Source organism: Trachurus trachurus, assembly GCF_905171665.1.
Source record: "Trachurus trachurus genome assembly, chromosome: 10".
NCBI classification, from domain to species: Eukaryota; Metazoa; Chordata; class Actinopteri; order Carangiformes; family Carangidae; genus Trachurus; species Trachurus trachurus.
The window spans coordinates 10030330-10056571 of record NC_139894.1 but is presented as its reverse complement, the minus strand read 5'-3'; the positions used below and the strand labels follow the sequence as shown (position 1 = coordinate 10056571).

The window sequence follows — 26242 nt, the reverse complement described above, 5'->3', positions numbered from 1 at the left end:
TGGAGCTGTATTTAGGCTCCTCATGATCAATCAATCAATCAATCAATCAAGTTTATTTATAGAGCACATTTAAAAACAACCCAAGCTGACCAAAGTGCTGTACAGTTAAAATAAATAATATAATAATAATACAAATAATTTAAGTGATAGACAGAACAAAAGCAGCAACCAACAAAAAGATCAAAACAGTAAAACAAAGATCAAGAGGATTTTAAAGCTAAGGTGAGTTTTTAGCCTGGATTTAAAAGAGTCGATGGAGGGGGGTAAGTTGGATGCTGTTCCAGAGTCTGGGGGCAAAGGCTGAGGCGGTCGCTGCGAACATAAAGCTAATAAGTAGAGTGTTTATAATCTGAGTTGTTGCCAATTTGCACCGAAGAAGAAGTTCTGCCATCATTTTTTTTAAAGTAAATTAACAAACCAATTAAATTTTGAACTTGAATGTCTGAATGTTAAACTTTGAAGGTAATCAATCAATTAGTTTGACAGGATGGTAATACGCTGATACATGGATTCAAATGTGTAATCTACTCATTTACTCTCAGTTAAGTAACTATGGTAATAAGTTCCTGTGTTAACAGACATGTATCACAGATCATAAATTGATAAAAACATAAACTAATAAATCACCCGCTGTATTAAATCTGTGCTCTGATACGACTCTTAGTTTCATGCAATCGATAAATAACGTTCTCTGAGGAGACTTTACATAAACCAGAGTTGATAATACAAGTTTCAAAAAGTTTTTTTCTTTCTGATCATTATAATGACGGCTCATGTCGGCGTCAATCAAACTGAAGCGATAAGAGGAAGCGTCTTGATTCAGCCTCCACCACCACGCTGCCTCTCCAATCTGCTGCTGCCGCTGAGGTCAGAGATTGAAAACAAAAATGCAGCTTGACGCTCGTAAATCTTTTCCCCCAGCGGGACACACCACAGTTAATCATGTTCTCACGACTTGTGCGTGTGTGTCTATGTGTGTGTGTGTGTGTGTGTGTGTGTGTGTGTAGCTCAGTTATTCAGCCAGATGACGAACAACAAATTCAGGCTCATTCAGGAGGAGGAGGCCCTCGTCAGGACAGAGTGTGTCTCTTAAAGGAAACTAATCAAGCTCACTCTGGCATGGGCAGCAAATTTGCGGCTTACAACGCGTATGATAATCTCATATGTGCACTCCCCCCACTTCGATGGAAAAGTAATCCCACTCTCCTCCCTTTTCAAAAGACCCCAGAAATCAGCAATGATAAGTAGCTTCCGGAAGAATTGATTTAAAATGGGAAAAGCAGAAATTCCCCCAAGCCAAAGAATACTGAGTGCTCCAAACCTGGAAAACTAATCACCGAGTTTATCTATTAAACATCTTGTTTTTATATATCTCAGTATATATAGTTCTCCCTCTAAACATATGTACATATAGTGGATGTATTCCCCCGATGCCTCGGCCCTTTTTTTCAGCACTTATAATACTTTTCTTCACCGTTTCAGAGGCTGTGATGGTGATTCGATGAGCACCAGGAGCCGGCAAACAAAATCATAAGAGAGAAAGTCTGATACTTAAAGGTGGGGAGGAGGGGTTTGGTGGTGGTGGTGGTGGTGGTGGTGGTGAGGTCTAAACAGGAAAACTCTCTGGGCAGCTGCCCAGGATCAGTCAGTCGGCGGAGGAGGAGGAGGAGGAGGAAGAGGAGGAGGTGTGGGAGGGGGGTGCTGAACAGGATGAGAGGAGTAGAAAGAGGAATGGGACTAAAGGGAGGCGGCTGAGATGGACTCGTGTAGTTTTAGCTTATAGTTTGGACTGGGAGAGTGTGTGTGGTGATGATTTGTGGCGGAAGAGTTAAAACATAGTGAGCAGACGGACGGTGTGTGTGCGGATGTGTCGACACGTTTGTACTCTCATCTTACACACTGTACACACACATGATATCAAACGTTATAATGTCGGGATCCTGGGGTCCAGATATTCAAGGGGACCTCTCTCTCTCTCTCTTTCTCTGCAAACACAGACACACTCATACACACACACATGCTCCGTGAAGTGCAGATGCTTTTTGGTGACGCAACTTATCATCTGGCAGCCACATTGTTTCAACTTCAGTTCTGTCATCTCTAATAAATGGATGAGTCAAAGTTTGATTTGTGTCCTGGCACCGGCCGAGAACTGATCGTGATCACGAACGCCCTTTCAAAGTCCCCGCTGCGCGTCTGGCAGCTGCTGTTGATGATGATGATGATGCTAACGCTCTAACGCTGGCTGGTTTACTAAACAACCATAAGCACGTCACGTAGGTGCGAGAGGTTATTTAAAAAGCAGCATCAGTGAAAAACAGAGTCGACTGTGAACCGACTCCAAAACCACAAAAGTTTATTCAGAAAAACAATCTGATCCAAGTTGGATCCTCATCAGGGCTTCGTCAGTGCTGATCCTGATGGATCTGATGTGGATCGATGGCTTTGGCATCAGCGTGCACGGAGCTAGTTCACCGAACTTTAATGGTGCATGTGGCTTAAAGGAGATTTGTAATGCAAATGCAAAAAGCTGCACATAAGAGAGACTGTGCTTTGGTTTAATTTCAGTTCTTTATAAAAATCAGAGCCAAGATGTTTGTGAGAGGTCGAGCTGCAACCAGTTCAAAGGTATTAAGATGAGGCTTTTATTGTGAAGTGAAGTGCAGATTTATTATTCATGTTGCTGTTCTGCTGGATGAAATACAATGAAATGTACGTTATGTTGAATAAATTGTGGGCACAGATACTTCATTTGACCTCGGTTTTAAAAAAAATACAGATCTCTTGTACTGTACCTTCACAGTCGTGTAGTTGCTGCTCTCCTGCACGTGCAGCAGGGTGCCGGTCTTGCTGCGCGTCCTGAACTTGACCTCCAGGCTGCTGGGCCCGGCGGGGGTGGAGGGTCCGCCCTGGAGCGACTGCCTGAGCAGGACGTCGCGTTTAGGGCCCGGCTTCAGGGAGTAATCCAGACGGCCGGTGCCATCCAGAGACAGGGCAGTGTCAGCCGTCATGTCTGTGGGAACAACGGTTAAAAAAAAAAATCCTCAATCCTCTCTGACTTCACTCAAGCTTCAGAGGGAACTCTGAAATATTAAAATATCAAATATATTTCCACTCTGCTGCTGCTGCTGCTGCTGGCGAATGGACGGGTCCAAATGGTTTTCCTAATCCCACTGCCATAACCACAAATTGGTCTTCACATTCTCACCGGAGGTTACAAATATCTTCCTATGTCTGCAAGATGGAGGCTAATGCCCAGCGCAGACAACGTGCCATTGAGCAAGACACTAGATGTAAACCTATACTGTCCAGAGGTGGGAGCTTTAATAGCATTTAAATCCCTGGGATGCAAATAAAATGCTTTAAGGATTTAACTTGAAGGTGTGGATTTCAGCTGTGTAAAGCCCTTAGCTTAAAATTACATATAATATATTTTTCTACACATGCCATTCAGTAATTTGGTACAAACCAAACTTTATTGAGAAGCAAAGTGACTTCTCTTTCTAAACTGATGTCACTGTTATTATAAAAAATACAAAGACAAAGCTATTGTTGCTAATTAGCTGCTGGCTACTGCTCCATTAAAGCTAAAGAGTTTGTAAACAGTTATCTGGCAGGTGTTGATGTATATATACGACTTTTGAATAATTATAGAGGTTTTATTAGCCTGTTAGCAAACAGACTTGCTAAGCATATGCATGGCTTGTAAGCATTGCAGTGGTTATCTCGCTGGCTAGCCCTTTAATTATTCACTTAGCGTCAAACACCATTTATGTTGAGACCAACAGGATATTTTTAAAACTTGGGTCTCTTATAACAAAACTAGGATAACAAATAACGGTGACGCTTCGTTAAATGTATACCAGCTAACCAAGAAGATAACGGACAGCCTGTTCTTGTTCTTATCGCAGTTGTTGTAATAATAGCACAGACTTGTTTTTGGGACCTGGACTTTTCTGAACTCTGTATATTTTTTAGTATTTTTGCAGCTAAAGCACACAACGCTCCATTTGTGTCAGAGGAACATGGTGCTCAGTCTGATCCTGTGTTTTTCTGTGCTGCAAATCAAACCAGCAGATCTCCCACAAAATCAAACCTGATGGCGGACAGAGTAAAAATCCAGAGTGGATTTGTTGTGGAAATTCCCATTTTACTCAGTAATGATCTTGTTTGTTTCCAGTAATAATATGAATAACATTGCTCATACTCTTTCTTTTTTTTGCGACTTCCACAGAAGCTAGGGTACAACTTCTCTGGCAGGTTTTATGAGCCTTGAAGGTTTCTCCGGTCTGTTTCAGTCCTCTGGTGTCGAGTCGTTATATATTTAAATACACAATTGCTTTGAAATAAAGCTCAGAATGCAGCAGTGTGGCCTATATTAAGCTACATGGTGCAGTTTGATGACTCATGAGGGGAGGATCATAAATAATCATGATAGAAATATATACTCCTTAGTAAGTGCAACCTCAGCAATTAAAAAGACACTTCAAAGGCACATATATACTTACATTTCTCACAGTATTTGCCAGTGAAGCCGTCCACGCACTGGCACTGCTGCCAAGACCAGTGGTCCAAACAGGTGCCCCCGTGTCTGCAGGGGCTGGTGGTGCAGGCTCCTTCCAGTCTTGGACATCTACAGACACAAAACATACACAATCAAGACAGTCAGCTTGACAAGTCAGCAGCCGAAGGGAGGGGAGGGGGGTCCGCCACCGAAAAAGAAAAAAGAAACCCCCATAAAAAAAGAGGGGCAGATGAGCTGTGATTTCTCTCAATACAAAAAAAAAAACCTCATAATGGACCCAAGGGAATTAGCATATTAAAAGATCCATCCTCGCCTCGCTATTCACGGGTAAGACAGAAAAGTAAAAAAAAAAAAAAAAAAAATCTCTGGAATTCTGCTGTTGGTTTCGCTCGTCAAAAATCTGTCGTTTGTATGAAAAAAAAAGAAAAAACATCTTTTTAAAAACCGTTTGAGAGTGTGAACAGATGTCCCACAGCGAGAGTCGAGGAGGTTAGAGGAGACGGACAGATGACGAGGAAGAGGAAGGAGAAAGCAGGAATAGACGGGGTGGGGTTGGAGAGAAGAGGAGGAGAGGTGGGGGTGTTGGTGGTTGTATGTGTGTGTGTGTGTGTGTGAGAGGGGGGGTGGGTACGGACCTGTCAAGGATGCCACGCGATGCCAGCGCCTGACTGGGCTCCAGTGGGCGGCCATTGACGGCGAACTCCATGATGCAGCCGACAAAGTCGTGGGTGGCGACCTGACCGCGCCGATGAAGGACAGGTTCTATTGACCTGACGCCTCCCACAGAGAGTCTGTTGGGCTGCACGTCCAGGATCCTGCACACACACACACACACACACAGACACACACACAGAGACACACACATGCACACAAAGACTTTAATGCACAGAAATCCAAAAGCTCACAAATGCATTCAAGTCGTCAGAGGTATGCACGCACATACACACTCACACGCACACACTTACAACAGAAAGACACTGTGGGTCAGTGAGTTTCACAACAACATGCTCCCAAGACCCTTACAAAATAAACCTTGTGCAGACCTTTCTGGCCACTTCCTTGTCTGGCAAATCGATCTCTCTCTCTTTTTCACTCTCAAACTCACACAAACACACTAACACACACACGGTCAAATACACACAAAAACACATGCACAGTGTCAAGTTTTCCCCCCACAGGGCCTGGCTCGGAGCGGTCCGTGTGTTCAGGCTGTGATCATCCAGTAATTTAATGAAGGTTTACATCATATATTGTATATTTACAACAGATGACTTCATTTTTTTTTAACTTAGAGTCTCTGCCTCTTTTTTTTTTTTTGTAATGTCATTGTAAAAATATGTCGGGCAGCTCCATATAATATTTAAAGAAATTTGCTTTCATCCCGATCCTCCCACAATGAGGCAGTAATTAAAAAAAAAACAAAAGGAGAAATGCTTTGATTTTTTTTTTTTTAAACATCTGCACCGGATTCTCAGAAACTCTCATTCATAATGACAAATTAACACAAACTTATGACTGAACCACCAGAGGAGGTTCAAGGATGATCAGAGCAAATCTAAATGTCATTGGAGAAGCCATTATGCACCGAATCTCACCCTGGATCTTAAGATGAATATGAGGGGTGCATGTGAATTAAATTCATTCAGATGTTTGCTTTTCTCCTTTAAATTACATGTTTGTTTGTGGCTCGTTTTTACCTCTTAAAGAGATAAACCCATAGATTTTTCTGAAGTTAAAGGGGTAGTTCAACATTTTGGCCAATTGGCCCATTGCCATAATCCCTGTAGTCATAGCAGTAGGTTTGTTACCTTCAAATGTCGGTGCAAGCTATTTTTAGAATGGCAGAGCAGAGCCGTGAGCTGCTCAGAGCTACGCTATGGAGGCTAATGGGATTTCTTGGTTTCCCACATCAAACTCATCAAATACACAATCCAACAACTCCAAAATGCTCTGGTGGACAAGTTGTGACCTGCACATTCACCACGCTATGAGATAATAACAGAACGTTATGAAACAAGAGTTTTTTTTAAGAGGCAAATGCAGAGACTGCTTGCTGAAAAACTGCCCCCGACGGGAACGTGAATCAGTTTCCGATCAGTGCATCGGTTTTGCATGAATTTACCTAGAAAACAACTCTGTCTGGTAATGTTATGTTCTTATCTCATAGCGTGGTGAATGTGCAGGTCACAACTTGTCCACCAGAGCGTTTTGGAGTTGTTGGATTGTGTATTTGATGAGTTTGATGAGGGAAACCAAGAAATCCTATTAGCCTCCATAGTGTAGCTCTGAGCGGCTTGCGGCTCTGCTCCGCCGTTCTAAAAATAGCTTGCACCGACAATTAAAGGTAACGAACCTACTGCTAAAACTATAGGGATTAGGCAATGGGCCAATTTGCCAAAATGTTGAACTACCCCTTTAACTTCAGAAAAATCTAAATTAAACTGTCAAACTGTGTAGATATGAAACCAGCGATGACAGCTCAAAAGTAGAGCTGCTTTATTTTGCTTTTTTTTTAAGTTAAAGGGACAACGAGGAGTTTCTATTCGGTTATAAAAAAGTCTCGCATTAATGTGGACGAATCTCCGCTACCCACACTTGTTAATGGGCCCATTTTCGATAAATATATCGTTTTGTCTCTATCGTTATTTTGTTATTATTAGTGGCGGCGGAAACGCTGGTCGAGCCGACCAGCGTTTCCTTCGTGGTGAGTCATGAGAATAACGCCGCCGAATCGCCGTTTATGGTCGGAACTACGGTGGTATGTGAACCTCTTTGAACCTCTGACTTTAATTATTGATGAATGAAAACATGAGTCCGTCTTGCGCCCGGTCAAAGAAATGTACGGTGCGTGCGGAGGGTCATAAATGTAGTGTGAAAACGCTTCGCTTTTCCAAAACTCCTCGTTGTCCCTTTAAAATGTCCATCAGTTGATGAGAAACACTGTTGTTCTGTGTTGAATAAAACCTCCACACAGCCGACTGCAGACTGAGGGAGAGATTGTTGTCAGTTCAGACTGCGCCGAGGGAACAGCTGCAAGAAATTAGGCAAATATGTCCAGACCAGGTACATAAAAACTCATCAGTCCTGTTATTATTATTATTTTCCATAATTTTTTGTGCGAGACATGGAAAATGTCATTATTCATTGTAGTTTTTCCAGACGCTGGAGTGAAGTGAAACATCAACAGTGTTTTAACATGTACGGCCGGCCGGTCGGTCGGTTGCATGATGGATGATTATCTTACCAGTCGGTGTGCACTGCCACGTTGCTCACAGCACAGTAGCCTGGTTCCTGGTCCTCGCCACACAGGTCCACAGTCAGGGAGGCCGCCTGCATGACGACACACAGAAACACACATTAATACTTCAGCTGCAGAATCACAACGCTTCAAATTATTATGAAATTGACAAGTATTTGGATAACACTTCTGTCAGAGTGCGGTCGACACGGCTGCTTGCAGATGATGAGCGCTAACAGTCTGTGTCGGTCACTGCTGCTCTGTGGCATCTGGTGACCCATCAAACACTCAGTCAATATCAGTCACTCTGTTGCTGCCTCTTTATAATCAGGCTCATATGGGAGTGTGTTTTCAACTTGTGGTGGTTCAGTGTTAAAAAAAAACAAAACACACAGCCGCTTAGCAAACTTCACAAAACATTTTTTGTTAAGAAATATTTATAACGATGACGATATCACATTGGTTCGTGTGGATCTGCACTCATTCAGCCCCCAAAAGGCAGACTGTGTTAGATGTTACGATTTACTGATGTTCCTTGAATGCAACATCAGGTGCAGCAGCAGTGGAGGTTTAGTCACTGCAAAAAGGTGCCAATATGAGGGCCCCTATTCTCCTCGGAGGCCTCCTAACGGGGCCCCTCTGAGTCAGTCTGTGGTCTTTATGATAGTAATCAAAACAAATAACAGTAATTTTATTTCGGGTGTGTTTAGATAGTTGAGTTGTGGTGGAGAAAACTCTTTAAAACATGGTGGCTGCAGAACAACTCTTACAGTTTTATTTCATCTGAATAAATATAATGTGTTTTTTTTTCTTCTTTTCTTTGTTTGTTTATTGGATTTTTGCTCATATCAGAGCTGTAAATACGTCTGAACATACATCCAAGCTGGTAATTGACTAATTTGAGTCATGCGCTGGGGGAAAAAAAGTTAAACTCTTTTCCTTTAAAAGCTCGTTATAGATCTAATAATACGTACATGTGACCAGATTCAAACGCGCTTAAAGACGCCTCTTGTTCAGACGACGACGACGCCAACGCCGTGTCTCAACTTGACTTTTATTGCGTGCACATCCTCAAAAACCCACGAGAGCCTCCTCAGCCTCAGACCGAGAGTCTTCTCAGGGATCGACTGTGGGCACGGACGTTCGCTCCGGGGTTCTGGTTCCACCCATTCATTTCTCACCGAGTATTTGTGTAACTAAGTCATGTTCGACGGTTAGCGCGAAGCCTTTTGTCCACCGCAAGGCACGCAGGCCAATTATTTTTCATCATTCCATTACAGTGGCTGATGGGAGAGTGGCACAGAAAAATGCCATACATTACAGCAAACATTTCCTATTTCCCGTTAATGGCACTAAATCTTTTGCCCAGATGTTGCTTATTCTCTCTCTCTCTCTCTCTTTGTGCCCTGTGAGTCGGAACGACCTTATGAGGAAGAAAAGAAATGGGGCTGGTGAGGAAACTGTCCGGAAAAGTGTGTGAAAGTGTTGAAAAACCGGGGCAATCACGCTCCACCTCTCCTGGATCTTAAGTAAACACGGACCACACCGGCCCCGGATCTCTGACACAAATCATGTGGGAGTGCACGACCCCACCAAGAGCACACACACACACACACACACACACACACACACACACTTTCCCTGCAGCAAACTTGACACATATGCAGAACAAAACAAGACTAAAACACACACACACACACACACACACACACACACACACACACACACACACACACACACACACACACACACACACACACACACACACACACACACACATAGTGACAGCAGTGAGGAACAATGGGAGGTTCGTGACTCTCTGATGCTCCATAAAGAGCCACATGAACATTTTATTAATGTCTTTCGCTGTGATCAAAGACAGCACAGAGAGGCCATACACACACTGTACTTACTGTCAAGTGTCTTACACTGTGGTGGAGGAAATATTTAAAAACATTTTTCTCAAGGAGTCCAACCCCCCCGTCCCGGCATCCTGCCCCCTCCTCCTCCTCCTCCCTCTCTTGTTTGGAAATTAATGCCGAATGTAACACGAGAGTAACAAAGGGTGAGCCGTGTTTTTGTGTTTGGCTGACACTGAGGAAAGTGAAGAAAACACCAGTGGAGATGTTGTTTTAACTGTGACTAATACAACAGAGGGACCTCAGCATCGCTGTCTGCTGTGGTGCAGGCGCTGAGTAACCGATGTTATGCTTTTTTTTTTTTTTTCTTTAAATATAGTTTTGTGCTTGTTGCAAATAATTCCAGCTAATCAAACGCTCGTTGATTCGCTCGCTGGTGCTCATCAGGTACGGCCAGTCCTGATCTGTCAAACCAGATTTGCGAACAGACGACTCGGTTGTTTGATCTGACTTGAAGCTCTTGATTTAAAACAAACTACCCCGAGCTCCGGCTCACATGTTCTCAGCTGGGACTTTTTATCCAAACAGTCGAGGCTGCTGTCACACGGTCACGCCAACGTGTCATTTCTGCAATGTTTTTATTTCTCCTTAACAGTTATCAGGGCATGCAGGCCTGCTTTTATTTTCTATTATCCAGGTTTTAAGACTCCTGCCTTTGTCCTGTGACACAGTGGAGGTGCATGTGATTTACATTTGTGGAGCTGACAGCGTTGACAAATAGCATTTGAAAAACGTCATTTCTGAAAAATTGGGTCTGAAACCACTCAGATTTGTTCTTTTAGTAGAGCAAACAAAGTGAGATAAGAGAATTTTATAACTGAGTGTTTTTGCCATCATCACGTCAAGTCAAATCCTCATCTGTTCATATTTGACAACAGGATTTCAAGCTCAGTTGTGTGAAGACGTCTCTTTATTCTTCTGTGACACTTAGCGGAGACTGTAGCAGAAGGCCGGCGTCAGATCTGCTCATGGCTCATCTATGCAACTGGAACAAGACATTTAGGACAAGTTGGTATAGCTGGGGCTCAGTGCACAATAAAGCCTTAAATCATTGGTCCTCACCGGGGCAGGTTCGAGTCTGACCCGTGGCCATGTCTCTCCCTGACTTTAGTGTCTCTCTTTCACCGTGACTTTCAAAGTAAAGGCAAAAAAATTACTTTAAAATCTCAAACCTAACATGAAAAAGGAGGAGGCTGGGACCCAGTGACTTTGATTAAAGCCCCAAATGTGGAAAACAGTGAGAAAAAAAGCACTTAAATTGACTCTTTTAAAGAGAAAATATCAATATACTTTTCTTCAGAGATTAGATTTCCTCATCATTTCACTTGTATTTGAAAACTCCTCAAAAAACCAAAGGGACACTGGTCACATGTTGAGTTTTGGAAGTTAAGATTTTGACTGATATTTTGTATGATTTGAAGCTGCCAGCAGTTTCATGCCAACATCCTGCATATTTAAAAAGAAGAAGAAAAAAACATCTCTAAAACTTTCCGTTGAAACATTTTCCCTGTGCGCAATCAAGTCAAAGCTGCAACTCCACTTCTCTCCCGTCTGTATTTAAGACGTTTCTTCCTTATGTATTGGCAAACAGGGGAACTGGTGTGACTCAAACTCCGACACGAGGTCCTGTTGTTGGAAAGTTTGTGTTACATTTATTGTAGCGGACAATTAAAGTGCCTCAGACTGTGATTGTTACAGTGTCTGTGAACTCTCCGTTCCCTCTGATTACCCGGTTGGATGTCTCACGGCGAAGCGGTGCACGACCCGTGTCTGTGGTTTCTCTCTTGTTTTTGACGCTGGCTCAGCATTAAGGCTCAGGAGGAGCCGAGCACAGACCTCAGCTCCGACCACCGCAATGACCCGCGGCACCTTTAACTGCAAACAACACGACGATCCGGTTTTTTGCTTTTAACGCCACCTGTGGGAGTTGGCACTTTGGACCCAAACACAACCCACCGCTCTGCACGCCGTTCGCAGGGCACCGACAGAATCACGGCTCGCCCTCTACGTGTGCTGTATTCCTTTTCCATCCCGTCACTCTGCACCATCTCAAAACTGACAATTTAACGATTTTACCAGCTTCCTATGAAACTCCCAGCGCACGGTGAGAAATGACAGATTTGAAGTCCAGCAGGAGAACTACATTATAGAGGGTCTGACAGGGGCCGGGTCGGGTTTTCCCCCCCTCCTCCTCCTCCTCCTCCCTCCCTGTCTCTCTCTTTCCTTGCCACTGCGCTGCTGGCAGGGAGAAGCTGCTCTTTCAGAGCAGAGGAGACAGAAGTCCAACTTTCAGGGCCATTTTGGATCCATGTATTATAAATCACAACGGGCAATAAAATATAATTACAAACCATGAAAACCATCAAGCTGAGCTACCCGTGGTTTTGGGGGGAGTTTAATTATCATCCAATGGTGCAAAAAAGTAAATTTGGATGCAGCTTTCTGGTGTAAAAGGCCCCAAACATAAACGCTATTGAATATGCAGTGAGCGCACAGTTAAACTCAATAACATGTGGCGTTTCTCAGATTTTCCTCAATGTTTCTGCTACTAGACCCATAAGAGTTACAAAGTCACTCAATGAAAAGTTTTATGAGAATGCATGATGAGAAACCACTTAGCATGTGAGCTAATTCCTGTCGTATAAATAAAAGGCGTTTCTTACCATCCCGGCTCTCCTGGCGATGACGGTGTGGAAGTGCCCATCCGCCACTTTTATCATGGTCATCAGTTTGTACGTCCCGCTCCCCAGGTTGAAGGAGAAACGCATCCGTCCCTCGAAGATCTCCAGCGCCAGGAACTCGGCCTTGTCTCCGGTCTGGTTGTCGTGGTTGTACATGAGCAGCGCGTTGCTCTGCAGGGTTGCAAACTTAATGTATATGTAGTTGTTGTTGGGATCCAGAGACGGAAACTCCATGTAGGAGAGCTCCTCAAAGCCATAGCTGTTGAGTTCGCAGTGTTTGCCGAAAACCCCTGAGGACAAAAAACAGAGGAGGAATCAGGGAGGAGGAAGCCAATGAATGATTCACGGTGATAAAAATATCTGCAGATAAAATGCAATCTTCAGTGTGTTGCAGATATCCCTGCTTTGTTAATGCTGCCAGATCATAATCTTCAAAAAAGTTTAAGCAGGCTAATTAAAGACAGCAGCAAACACAAAGCATGAAGAATGGAGACACGAAACGAAATGACAGCGTCCACATTTGCTTAAGAAATCAAGGGATAACTTTTTTCTCTTCTTGTCCATCTTGCTTTTCAATTTAGCAGAGCTCACTCACTAACGCCCTGAAAAAAAAAGAAAAAAGTTTCCTACTATTACTTACCGAACGGACAATGACAGTAATATCCATCCACCCGATTCTGACAGGACCCGCCATTAAAACATGGGTTACACTCACAGTGATTGATGATGGAATCACACGTTTTGCCTGGGTTCACAGAACAACACAAATTAAAATGGATGGAGTGGCAGACAACACAGGAAAAACCCCCGAGGGGAACACAGTTCACTCCCCCCACAGGCCAAGTCATGCAGGCCTTTCATCACCTCGCAGCTGAGGAACTGCACTGCAGGAAAAGAAACCCAAAACAAATCTTTTAACCTTGTATGGAGTCTTAAAGTCTTACTTTTTCAATCAAAGAACCATAAAACATATAATTTGAAGGTGTAATTTCACCTGTTTTACTCATTCGAGAAAATTCCTTTAAACAAGTGATGCTATTTAGGAAGAGCTTGGATCGCTTTATCAAAAGATGACATAATTTGATCCAAAACAGCATCTTGAAACTTTCAGAGGGGGAAAAAAAAAGAAAAAAGAAATGATCTCACTCAATTGGCAGATTCTTCTCACTAACAATAATCAGATTTTCAAACCCATTTCAAAATCAAATTAGGTTTGGATAGGGTTGTTGTTTCTTTTTTTCTCACAGTGCAGAAAGACAAGAAAACAGGTGCATGAATGTACATGAGTCGTCGCCACATGTGCAGGTGAACGGTTTAACATCATGATAAAGAAGGTGACATTCACAATAAAATAATAAGACTCAGGGAAAAAGAAAAAGAAACAATAAATGACTGGGACATGGTACAACACAGAAAGAGACACTGACAATGAACCAATATATTTTAGGCTGTAAATCCCGAGACACGTTGCCTAATGGAGATAAATTCCACCGCCAAAAAACCAGGCGGAGCAAACAGGAAGTTGAGAGTTCACTGCGAGGGCATGCAAACTACTGTAAGTCAATAGGTGCATTTCTTCAGCAGAGACATCCATCTTGATGAAACCTACAGATCTGGGGTCATTTTTTATCGTCATAATAAAAAGGGACAGTAATGACTTGACTTGAGGCAAATCGCCTGCTTTGAAAATGTCTTTCAGATGCTGCAGTCGGCAGCTGGACAACATGCAGCCTTTAAATGACTGCTCTAAGTAATTCCACTTAAAATCCACTCCCCTTTTATCAAGGGTAATAATGCAGCGTATTAATTACATTTCCAAACTAAAAGGCCTGACTGGAGCTTTTATAAAGCTGCTCATTTGTCATACAACTCAAAACAAGAGCCAAATGAGAAATCCTTGATTAAGAAATCCTTCTGTATACAGTTGGATTAGAAAAGTATCTGTGTGTGGTCACGAAAAGCTGCATGCACACGAAGGCACACTGAGAAATGTGATACCGGTGAACTGTGTGTGGAGTCTGCGCTCACAAGTCTTGACTGGGGTCAGCTTCGCATCATCTTTTTTATTAAAGCAAACATGGCAGGCTGATACGCATCACAGCTGATACCCCCCAACTAGTAATCCGAAAACCAAACTGTTTCTGGCATCGCTGCTTGTATGCTATGGCTACAACACCTCCTGGAAAGAGTCAGAGGCAAATATTTTCCTTGGACCTAAAGCTGTGTCTGTGACTACATTACAGTGTGTGTGTCCCCATGTGCTTTTTTTTTCCAGGCCCAACTCGAGCGACTGTGCGGTCAGACATAAAACGCATATGTGTGTGTGTCGTACCTGCAAAACCGGACTTGCAGAGGCAGTTGAAGCCGCCGGGGAAGTTCTGGCACAGCGCTCCATTCTTGCAGGGATTGGAAAGGCATTCGTTGATGTCTCTCTCGCAGGCCATCCCGGTGAAACCTTCGGGACAGGTGCAGGAGAAACCTCCCACCAGATTGTGGCAGGTGCCGCCGTTGTGGCACGGCGACGGCTGGCACTCGTCGATGTCGGTCTCGCACAGAGCTCCTGTGTATCCCGGCCTGCAGCTGCAGGCGTAGGGCTGCAGGGGGTGGTTGGAAACAAGGATCACTGGGACACTTTCTTCTGTCTTCATATCGGGCCCGACACTGAGACGCCTCTTGCAGCTGCCTCCGTTCTGGCATGGGTTATGCGTGCACGGATCATGGTCCACCGCATCTATTTGCACCCCGCTCTGTCTATATAAAATGTCTTTGATACTCTGGAAGAATGTGGCCACGCCGCTGGGGTTGACATATTGTCCGTGGCCCCGTTTCACAGCTGCCATCAGGAAGGTCTGATTGTTGAGCTCAAACGCTCCATACAGCAGCACCCCCGTGCCCAGTCCTGCCAGCTGAGAGTTGGCAATGCGTAAGAAGCTGAGGTAGTGGTTTGTAAGGAAGTCTTTCACTCCTTGAGAGTTGAGTCTTATGAGTATGCTGTTGTCCACCGTGGCGTTGGTGAAGCCCATGAAGAGGACTCTGGCTGTGTTGCTGACTGAACCGTGGACGCCGTCGCTGCTCCGGACTGTCAGTTCAAACGTCCCGTCCGTCGATCGGGCTTTGGAGTTGAGGTTGCACGTTCCGGTGGGAATACTAAACAGACCGGAGGATGGAGGGATGAGGGAGCAGTGGAACCGGTCCTGAATATCGGGGTCTTGAGGTTTGACGTCGCCCAAGGAGCCACCAGGGAACATGTTCCCGTAGTAGTGGACGTAGATCTCCATGGACCTGGGTTCGGAGGGGTTGTCGTTCTGATCGTTTATTTTGACGTGGACGGTTCCTGTGGAGGACATCTGAGGAACGCCGGAGTCCTTGATCACCACCGAGAGGTAAAAGTCGCTGATCTGCTCCCTGTCGATCTCCCGGCTCGTCGTCAGCACTCCGGCCGGACTGAGGCTGAAGTAGCTGTTGGCAGAGCCGGAGCTGAGGAGGCTGAACAGGAAAGGCCCTCTGTTGGGTGCTAAATCTGGGTCAGAGGCTGTCAGCGTTGTCACCGGGGTGCCAGCTCTCTGGTTCTCCATTACTTCAGCGTAGGCGGTTGTCAGAGTCGGGCCGTTGTCGTTGATATCTTCCAGGTTCACTATCACGATGGCGCTTCCTGTTGCGGGAGGCGTGCCAGTATCCACAGCCAGAACAGTCAGGTTATACACAGGAGTCGTCTCTCTGTCCAGCTCCGCGGAAACAGACACTTGGCCGGTTTTGGGGTTGATAGTAAAAACATTCTTATCGAAGTCAGGAGCGATGGAGTAAGAAAACCTGCTCCAGCTCGGGACGGAGTCTGAGTCCTCGGCGCTCACGAAGGTGACCAGACCTCCTGGCGAGAGGCCTTCGCTGACCTGCACGTCGTACAGCTCTTGGCTGAAAACAGGGGGGTCGTTGGCATCGAGGATCGTGATGTTCACAAACACCTCGTCGATGTCCGCCCCTCGGATGCTTCCTGCGTTTTTGGCCAGCACCTTCAGCGAGATCTTTTCCTCTTTTTCACGGTCTAGAGTTCCCGTGACATAAATCTGGCCCGTCTTCCTGTTGATGCCGAAGCCTTTCTTTCTGCTCTTCCCGAAAATGAGGTAGTGAACCACTCCGTCGTCTCCCTGGTCCCGGTCGCTGGCGAACACTTCCCCAACCACTGTGCCTTTTGGAGCGGCTTCAGAGATTTCAAAGTAGTACTGTTTGGAGACGAAGCGTGGTACGTATTCGTTGGCTCCCTTCAGCTGGATGTTGACGTTGGCGAAGCTGCAGCGCTCCTCGTCTGGGACGTTGAAGGCCTTCACTGTTAAATGGTAGACCTGCTTCGCCTCGTAGTCCAAGAAGCCCTGGGTGGTGATGGTGCCCGTGTTTGGGTCAATAACAAAGAGGTCGCTGTCTGATGACTGGATCACATACGCCATGACGGCGTTGGCTCCCGAATCGCGGTCTATGGCGTTCATTTTGACCACGGTGGTGCCGCTGGGGACGTTCTCCTGCACGATGGGGAAGTACTCGTCGGGCTCGAACACAGGCGGGTTGTCGTTCACGTCGGTTACGTGTACTGTGACGGAGACGTAGCTGGTTTTCGCGATCCAGCCGCCGTCTGTGGCCGAAACCCGGAGGTCGTGCTGCTGCTTCTCTTCAAAGTCCAGAGGCTGAGCGAGCGACAACACGCCAGTTTTACTGTTGAGCACAAACAGACCGTTGTCGTTGCCTGAGGTGATGTTATATGTGATGAGGCCGTTCATGTCTTTGTCTTTGTCTCTGGCCGACAGAGTCCGGATCGCCGTTCCCACAGCGAGGCTTTCAGGTACGGTGGCCGAGATTTGGCTTTGTGAGAACTCGGGCGTGTGGTGGTTTTCCTCCGTGACTGCGATCCGCACCGACGTCCGCGCCGACAGAGGAGGATTTCCTTTGTCGCTCGCCGTGATGCCGATGAGGAATATCTTCCTCATGTCGGACGTGAGAGAGGAGGCGACGGTGATCCATCCGCTCGTTTTATCTAGTTTGAATTTACTCGAGCTGTTTCCTCCCGTTATCAAATACTCAACTTCAGAATTAAGGCCAAAGTCTTTTTTGTCTTGAGCTATGACTCTGATCAGTCTGGTGCCGACCTTCACGCTTTTGGTGACAGGGGTGAAGTAATCAGGGGAATCGAACTCGGGAGGGTTATCGTTACTGTCTACGATGTTTACCATCACCGTCGTCTCGCTCATCAGAGGCTTGACCGCCCGGTCCGAAGCCGTCACTATGAAGCTGTGGCGGTTTATGTTTATACTACTGGCGCCTGTTGAGTTCTGATACTTCAATTGCTGCTTCACAAATATCTCCCCGGTGCTGGCGTTGATTCTGAAATACTCCGACTGCGAGCGAATGAAATAGAAGATCTTGCCGTTGAATCCCTCGTCGGGGTCGGTGGCGGACACCTGCGTCACTAGAGAGCCCACCTCTGTGAGCTCGGGGTAGTCCAGGTAGTAGGAGGGGCGACTGAACCTCGGGGCGTTGTCGTTAATGTCCGTTATGAATATGGTGACGTCGGTGCTGACGGTCCAACCAGAGTCGTGGGCGGAGACTTTGACGATGTAATGATCCGTGTCTTCTCTGTTGAGAGGCCGGCTGATGGTTATATCGCCTGTGTTGGCGTTGATATTGAACGGGAGGCTCGTGTCCGTGATTGAGTATCGGCTGATGGCGTTGGAACCGGCGTCCTCGTCCGTGGTGGTGACCCTGGTGACGGTGTAGCCCACCGGGGCGTTTTCAGCCACCGTGGCGCTGAAGATCTTAGAAAACCTCGGGGCGTTGTCGTTCACATCCAGGACGCTGATCACCACTTTGACCACTGAGTTTTTGGGCGGCAACCCCCGGTCCGTGGCTTTGACCTTCAGCGCGTACTGAGCCGCCTTCTCTCGGTCCAGCGGCCGCGTGGTTCGTATTTCACCGGTCGCACGGTTGATGCTGAAGCTGTTCTCCTTGTTGCCGTCGATGATGGCGTAATCCAGCTGTCCGTTGGGCCCGTTGTCCTGATCGACAGCGGAGACCATCAACACGCGCTGAGGCGAGAGGTTCTCCAGGATCTCGGCGTGGAAAGGATCCTTATCGAACACCGGGTGGTTGTCATTGACGTCCAGAACCGTTATCTCCACTTTCTCGTAGGAGGAATACGGCGGGAAGCCCTGATCGCGAGCCTCGACCCAGAGGACGTACTTCTGGATGTGTTCATAGTCCAGCGGGTGTCTGATCGACAGCTCGCCAGACAGCTGGTCGATGTGAAAAGCGTAATCCAGGTTCCCGCTGGCGATGTAGTACGACAGCGGCCCGCCCCTCATCGAGGACCCGGTCACCGTGGTAACGACGTGGTTTGTCGGCTGGCTCTCGGGGAAGGTGAACATGCGCTCCTTCACCTTGATGATGGGGAAGTTTCCCCCGGTGACGAAGCGGACGGTCACGGTGGTCGTGTCCGTTTTGGGATTGGCGCCGCCGTCCTTCACTCTGACGGTGAGGGTGACCTCGGAGCTTCCAGTCAGCTTCTCGTTGGCCGTGATGGCGCCTCTGACGGGGTCGATCTTGAACTTGTCGGAGTTGCGCCCCGTCAGGGAGTAGTGCAGCTGGGCGTTGGAGCCCGAGTCCTCGTCGGTGACGGTGACAGCAAAGACCAGAGACCCTGAGGAAACAGATGAGAATAAATTCGTTTTTATTACATTTAGTGCAAAAGTTTAGTTTAGTTTATTTCGGTTTTGACATGGCACCTCATTGTACAATAGAAATTACAGCTCAACATACAGCAGCTAGACAAGGTGTAAGAAATGTGACAAAACAAGAAATACACAGATCAAAGTAAACAATAAGTAAATAAATAAAGTGTACAATAGCCATTTAGAGTGAAAAGGTGTAGGCTGAAACTGAATTGCCTTGTTGTTTACAATTACTTAAGGGTAGAAAACCAGCACGTAATTTGAATGAGAACAACAGTAACGAACGAGAGTTTATCATGTTTTTCACGCCCTATCACTGTTTAGACAAATCTGAAATGACTGAAGAGACATTACTATCTGTGTGTGTGTTTTGTGTTGCTATGTATTTATTCAGTTTTGGGGAATCACGGTGTCTAGAAAGCAACAGTGGCTGCAGCTGACCGGGACAGCTAACGGCAGTAGATAAGCTAACGGCAGTAGCAACGCTAACATCAGGACGTCAACTGTTAAAACCCTCCCGTTGTCGGACACATCGTGAAACTTTATGAAAATATATTGAGTCACTGAGTTATTAAAGTTAAACAGGTAACCGTTAGCCCGGCTAATCTATGATAACCATGACTAATTACAAAAATGTGCACACAGATATTAATGTTTGTCCAATCATTGGTGTTATAGACTTTACAAACATCAGATTAGTCTAAACGGTGATATAGTGACGTGAAAAATGACATAAACTCTCGTCTGTCACTGTTGTTCTCATGCTGGTTTTCTACCTGGAAGTAGTTGTAAACAACAAGGCGATTTTACAAATCAGGTTGTATTAAAAACTATGCAATAAACCGTTTCATTTTCAAGTCAAAAGTGCAGCTATGGTTTAATTTATAAAGAAAGAAAAACTTCTATTTGTTCAAAAGTACAGTAAAAGTCATTTTAAAAACCTGTAGGTGTCCTATTATTCCAAACAAAGCGCCCACACGGTCAAGCAATGACTCACAGCCCGGCGCTGACATTTTAATTACACCCTGTATAAGAGCACAGTGGCATTTCGCAGGTGCCTTTACAGTAAAGGGCGCGCACTCACCTGCAGCAGTGGAGGCCGGGATGTGGGTGACGTAGGGATGGTGGTGGAAGCGTGGTGGGTTGTCGTTGATGTCTGCCACTGTCACGGACACGGTGGCGGAGCTGGACAGGCCCTCGGGCTGCCCTCCGTCGGTCGCCACCACCAGCAGCTGGTAATTAGCCCTGTCTTCACGGTCCAGCAGAGAGCTGGTGATAATCTGTCCTGTGGCGGGGTTGATGGAGAACTGGCCGTGTCCTCCACTCAGACTGTAGCTGTGGGACGGATGAGAAAAGGACAAATTAGGGTGAGAACTTTTTCTCCCGTGAAGCCCATTTTCTAATTAATATCCTGAACAGTAATTTGACACTGTCATTTTCATTTCCTAACTACAACTAACCAGATCTGACAACACACAAAGTCTCTTGTCTCCACATCTTCTGCTGCAAATCAGTGACTCTCTCTTCTTGTGAATGTGAATTTCAATTTGTGTGAGTGTCACTCCTCTATAATGAAATCTAACAAGAAGAGAAAGTAAATCCAGAAAAGATGATAAGAGGGCTCTAACAGGTTTTTAAATTGATTTTAGTGAAGCCGCATAATTAAGATCTGTATAGGTTCCATATTTTTGTTAAAATGTGTCTTTGAGTCAATTAAATTATCCTTGTTACCTTCATTTAGAGGCTTTGGACTACTTTGGTTCCTGCTTTATGAGCACATGTCTTATTATAGCTGTTTCTAATGTAAATACAGGCTGACAGGTGATGCATGAGTCACTCCCCTGAAACAAGTCTCTCTACACCTTGTTTTTTGCTCCGTCACTGGCTGAAGCACCGTCACAGTCTGCTCTATAGAGGGCACTGTTTCAAGCTCCACATGAAAACCAGAGAGTTAACACAGAAACATGCAGCAATATGCTTATTAATGGTCACCATATTGTAGTGGCGTGACGTCAAATCACTGAGTTAACTGAGCGAGGCATCCAGCCTCATGTTGTATTAAATGCAGCAACTGTTTTCTGCTTCACTGCTCTCAGGGAGAGTCTGTGTGGTTTAGACTGCCACTGTCCTTTATTTGATTTATCCCATTCGGTTTAATTCATATTATAAAGGAACAGGCTACTTGTAAAGAGATAAAAAAGAAAAGAAAGATCAATAGCTATGAAACTATATATCACATACAACCCAAATAAAGTGAACATAAAGCACATACATACATAACATCACACAACATAAAACTCATCAGGACTGAGGGGCCGCAGTCTCTGGCTTTCAAACAAATATCATGTTTCACCCAGTATCTCACAAGTCTCCAGCAGGACCAGACGTAAATGTAAACTGACACATACATGTACACACCAGTGCATATTTTAAAAAGGCTTCTTGAAAAAGCATCCCCCTCCAGAGATGGGACGACAAATTACAGAACAACGTGTGAACGCAGTTTGGACACAGGGAACGGAGTGTTTGGACCTCGTCGTAAACATAAACCGTCCGCAGATGCTTGTGGTCTGAACGCGGTCCAGGGACAAAGTCCAGGATTAAGGACCCGCATTTAATGGGCTGTGAGAATCAAAACTAATAACTGTAGGGGTTAACCTGGTTCTGGTCTCCATTAAAGGGCCCAGAACCCCCTGATGGGCACAACTCGCACTGTCATAGACAATTAACATCCTCATTATCGTGTTTTGGGAAACTGGAGCGCAGTACGGTACCCCCCAATGTGTAACCCAGTGGGGTTTACCCAGGAGAGAGGAGGGGTCGCGCTCCAGTCAGCGTCCGGCTTGAGAAGAGACCGACCAGAAGCTCTTACACGCTCCCCCATGGAGCAGAGGGGTTGGTGGGGTAAGAAGAGAGAGAGAGAGAGAGAGAGAGAGAGAGAGAGGAGGGGTGGGTGTGAAAAAGCTGTGTCGTCCAGCTTGAGAACAGAACAGCAACCCAAACAATGACTTTGGGTGTTGACTACAGCGCCACACTCTCTCTCCTGACGCCTAAACTCCTGTCATCGGTTGCAACATCAGCCTGGAATTTCACAGAGTCGGTGATGATGAAGCTTCACCGAAACCGCGGGACAAAAAAAAACAAAAAAGGAAAAAACCTGGGTCATTTTCTCACTGGGTAATCAAAGCAAACTAGAATTGACCTGATTCTTCTCTGTGGTAACTGGAGGCGAACAAACTGTGACACAGACTGTAAAACTCAAAAGGCTCAACTATTCTGATGTGTGCACGGGGGATTTATTATTATTCCTTAATTTATCTGCCTGTTGTAAAGTCAAATTTGTGATAACTCTTCAGGTGAATTGTGTTTTGTTCCCTGAAATACATTTATTCAAACCAAGTAATAGTTTTAATCTAAAAATCTTAAAGCCGCTGTGGCTCAAATAGTAAAGTACTATCATAAAGGCTCTGACTCTGGTTTAAGTCCAACCTGTTGCTCTTTGCCTGCGTTTCCTGTCTTGTATCCAAATAAAAGCAGCCAAAAATGTTGAATTCTGATAATTATAAGACACTTCCATTGACGTTTCTCAAAATTTCATTGCAACGCTGTAAATTTCCCCATTGTGGGACAAAAAAAGGATTATCTCATCTTATCTTATTATTAAGCCCTGTTACTTTGTACAAATAGTTCCTTAGACGGTCAGAGAGATCATTTGTGTTTCATGCTTGATATAGACGTCAGGGCTCCACCGATACGTAAACAGTGACATTTGTGTGTTGCCACATCTCAATCCCAAACTCTGTAATTAAAGCATAAAAAAAGCAGCGCCACAAGAAAATATATGTATATATACAAAAGAAAAACCCACAAGCTACAACAAACAGAGATTTGAAGAGATGAATCATGTCTTTTATGAGGATCAAAAGTGGAAAACCCTGTGAAGTGAGGACATGTTCACGAAGAATTGGTTCTCAGGAGTAGAAAAAGGCGTTCCCGATAAATAAATGAATGAATAAATGAATGATCTAGAGAAGTGACAAGGCCTCTTCTTTCATCGCTACCTTATGACGCCATTGACGCCCACGTCAGCGTCCGAGCTGTTGACCAGCAGCACGTCCGTCCCCGTCGGGGCGTCCTCCGTGATGGTGGTGTGGAAGGTGGAGGAGGTGAAGACGGGGACATTGTCGTTCACGTCGTCCACCAGAACCGTCACCGTGCCCGTCCCGCTCAGAGACGGAGAACCTGTGAGGTGGAGGAAAGGAAGGGGAGGGAGGGGGGAGAGGAAAAGAAAAAGAAAGAGAGAAAATTAACTTTGACTGACAATGGCAGTTTAGTTTTTCCTCGAGGAAAACGAAAAAGCTAAAAAGAAGTGAAGGAGAAATCGCCTGAGTCGCCAGGACAGAAGCGATTCATTACAATTTCCATTCACATGACAAGACCTGAACATGGCAGAGTTTTCAGCTGACAGGATTAGAGACTCATTTCTGTGCCACAATGGGCTGGTGGTGGAGGTGGGGGAATTGGGGGGGAGACAGTGACACGTCATTTCAACACTGAACCAATTCATCAAAAAAAAAAAAAAAGGTTCAGTTGCAATATTCCTGCTGCAATTCAACTGGAGCGCTGAAATGTCTCTACTGGCCACCGGTTTGGGTTTCCATCACGGGCCGCCATGCACTGCCACATCGACACGCATCAGCACAGCACAGGACAGGACAGGACAGGCAGGACAGGACGCCGCGTCAAAAAAAAAAGAAAAAAAAGGGGGCTCAATGTCTCTGAAACTGAATCTTTCAGGCGTCCTTCATCCTTCCTGGGCTCCTGGACGTACAGATTTAATCTCCGTCCGTAGAGAGGAGAGGGTTTATCTATTTTGAGGTGCAGCTAGAAAGAAATGATCTATTTTCAGCCAAAAACGTCTTTTTTTTTTTTTGTTCCTTCCAGAGCGGGTGACGAAACGGGACTCGCCAAGCCCTCCCTCCCCAACACCAACCCCCGAGGGTATGGAGTTAAATCAATAGCAGATGAAAACATGCCGCAATGCAGAAAAACCTGAAGAGAAAAAAAGCGATTCAGACATCTGCCTTCCTTCATCTGCCTTTTTCTTCTTTCATAATCCTTCCTTAAACGGCACGTTCAACTCCTGGATCGACATTTCCAAACGTAAACACACACAGTTCAGCCTCATTACTGAAAGTCACAACACGACATGTTGGGGACATCACTAAAGGTATTTCTAAACTCTCCTTGACTTTGCACGTCCAGAGAGCACCTGAGGATCGAGGCTCTTCTTCTCCTACCTCCAACATGATGTTACCCCCCCCCACCCCCCACCCCCCCTGCAGCTCTGCTCCCCAGGAATCCATGAGAACGATATCTGCTTCAATATAACACCAAAATAAAAACATACACAATCCAGAGTTTGTGTCTCCTGCGCCTGTGTATACTCAGCTGTTGAAAACATTAGATGTTTGAACTCGTGTACCGTGTGTGTGTGTGTGTGTGTGTGTGTGTGTGTGTGTGTGGGGGGGGGTGGATTAATAAAAGATAATAAAAAACATTTGGACGGTGGCCACCAGATTTCTCTCTTAATGTGGAGCAGCGCTAAAACAAAACATAAAGAATCTGAGAGAAGAGGGTGTTGAGGGGTGGAGAGGTCGGAGAGGAAGAGCTTCAGGGACGCTGCAGCTCTGTTGCTCAGCCAGTGAGGATTATCTTATAAGTGAGGGAGAATCAGAACAATATGCTCATTATGTTCGGTGCCAATTATTCTCATTTGAAAGTCAGATGAATGATCTTTCCCCCTCAGTGTGGGCTCCTGAGACGACACACGAGCAGAGCTGATAATAGTCTGACTCCTCTCCATCACATTACATGTCAATACACGAAGGTACAGAGGGGAAACAATGGAGGACGCACTGAGATTCAGGTGCATTTACATTTAAAGGTCCCTATAGTGTATAAAGGTAGATGTTTGTATTAAAGCTCCATAGAGTATAAAGGTAGATGTTTGTATTAAAGCTCCATACAGTATAAAGGTAGGTTTCCATGTCTGTTTTGATTATTAAGTAGCTCTAGGTTCTATATTAATACTGTCCAAAAAGATATGCACATATAAACTGAGCCTTAAAACCAGACGTCAGGACTTCCTGTGACTTTGTGATGTCACAACAAAGCAGTCACCCAAAGCCCCGCCCACCACCACCTGAACCAACCATCCAACACTTTGCAGGATTTAGTTACTCTGAGAGTTTTATCTGAAATCTGCTCTACTTTTATTGGATCAGTCAGAAAACAGTCAGCCAATCAGAAGAGAGGCAGCTCGGAGTTTCCTATCTTCTGATTGGCTGACACCGATCTGTTGTTATTCCACCTCCAGAGAAAAATCTAAAAGAGGAGATGTAAAACTACTACTAAGATCTCAAAATAGAGTCTTATAAAACCACAAATGTGTCTGCTGCTTATGATCGACACTTTAAAATAAAAGACAGGAAAAGTGTGAAATGTGGGGCCTTTAACTTCCCAGATGTGAAATATTTTCTTAGCAACTGCAGTCTGGGTGAGAAAACAGTCGAAAATGTGCAGAATTAAAAATATAAACCAGGAAATATCGCTCAGTTTAGTTTAATTTCATGTGGTTTGTTTGTGAAGGACAAGCACAGGGAAACAATGACAGCTGCAGAAACAGGATCTCATGTACTGTGCATGTGTGTATACAGCCAAATCTTTTCAATCAGTGTCCCCTATATGGACATAGATGAGTCAAAATCAGTGCAAATAATCGTGAGCAGCAAGAACAGAAGATTAAATCTGACAATTGATTTAATCATTTTGAAACTGGTTTAAGTTTTCAACACTTCTACTGAGGTGTAGAGATTCATAGAAACAAGATTTAAACCTCCTTAAACTCTGCCCCCGCCTACTGAAGTGTCCTTGAGCAAGAAATGAAACCCCATACGAGCTCTGCAGCTGCTGTTCAAAAACCGCCAACGCTAAACTGTGGGGAAGAGACAGACACAGAGAGAGAGGGAGAGAGACTTTCCTCACAAAGATCAACAAATTTGAACATTATTGTGGGGTTTGGAGACCACCGCAGCCTCTTTCAGGAGGGCAGGGGGGGGGGGGGGATTCCTCCCAAAATGAGATTTGAGATAATTTACTGCAAC

The 26242-nt window shown here is 45.2% G+C and overlaps 1 protein-coding gene across 1 annotated transcript in view; it reads right to left on the bottom strand.

The window, feature by feature from the left end:
- fat4 (FAT atypical cadherin 4) overlaps nucleotides 1–26242 on the bottom strand; it is a gene marked incomplete at both ends in the record, with an annotated part of 111857 nt that overhangs the window by 4296 nt on the left and 81319 nt on the right. The window contains 9 exons of the mRNA XM_083980035.1: nucleotides 2796–3013; nucleotides 4509–4633; nucleotides 5161–5340; nucleotides 7770–7855; nucleotides 12346–12653; nucleotides 13004–13108; nucleotides 14696–19045; nucleotides 20161–20411; nucleotides 23138–23318. Coding sequence (XP_083836161.1) covers nucleotides 2796–3013; nucleotides 4509–4633; nucleotides 5161–5340; nucleotides 7770–7855; nucleotides 12346–12653; nucleotides 13004–13108; nucleotides 14696–19045; nucleotides 20161–20411; nucleotides 23138–23318 — 5804 coding nt within the window. The remainder of the gene's footprint in view (nucleotides 1–2795; nucleotides 3014–4508; nucleotides 4634–5160; nucleotides 5341–7769; nucleotides 7856–12345; nucleotides 12654–13003; nucleotides 13109–14695; nucleotides 19046–20160; nucleotides 20412–23137; nucleotides 23319–26242) is intronic.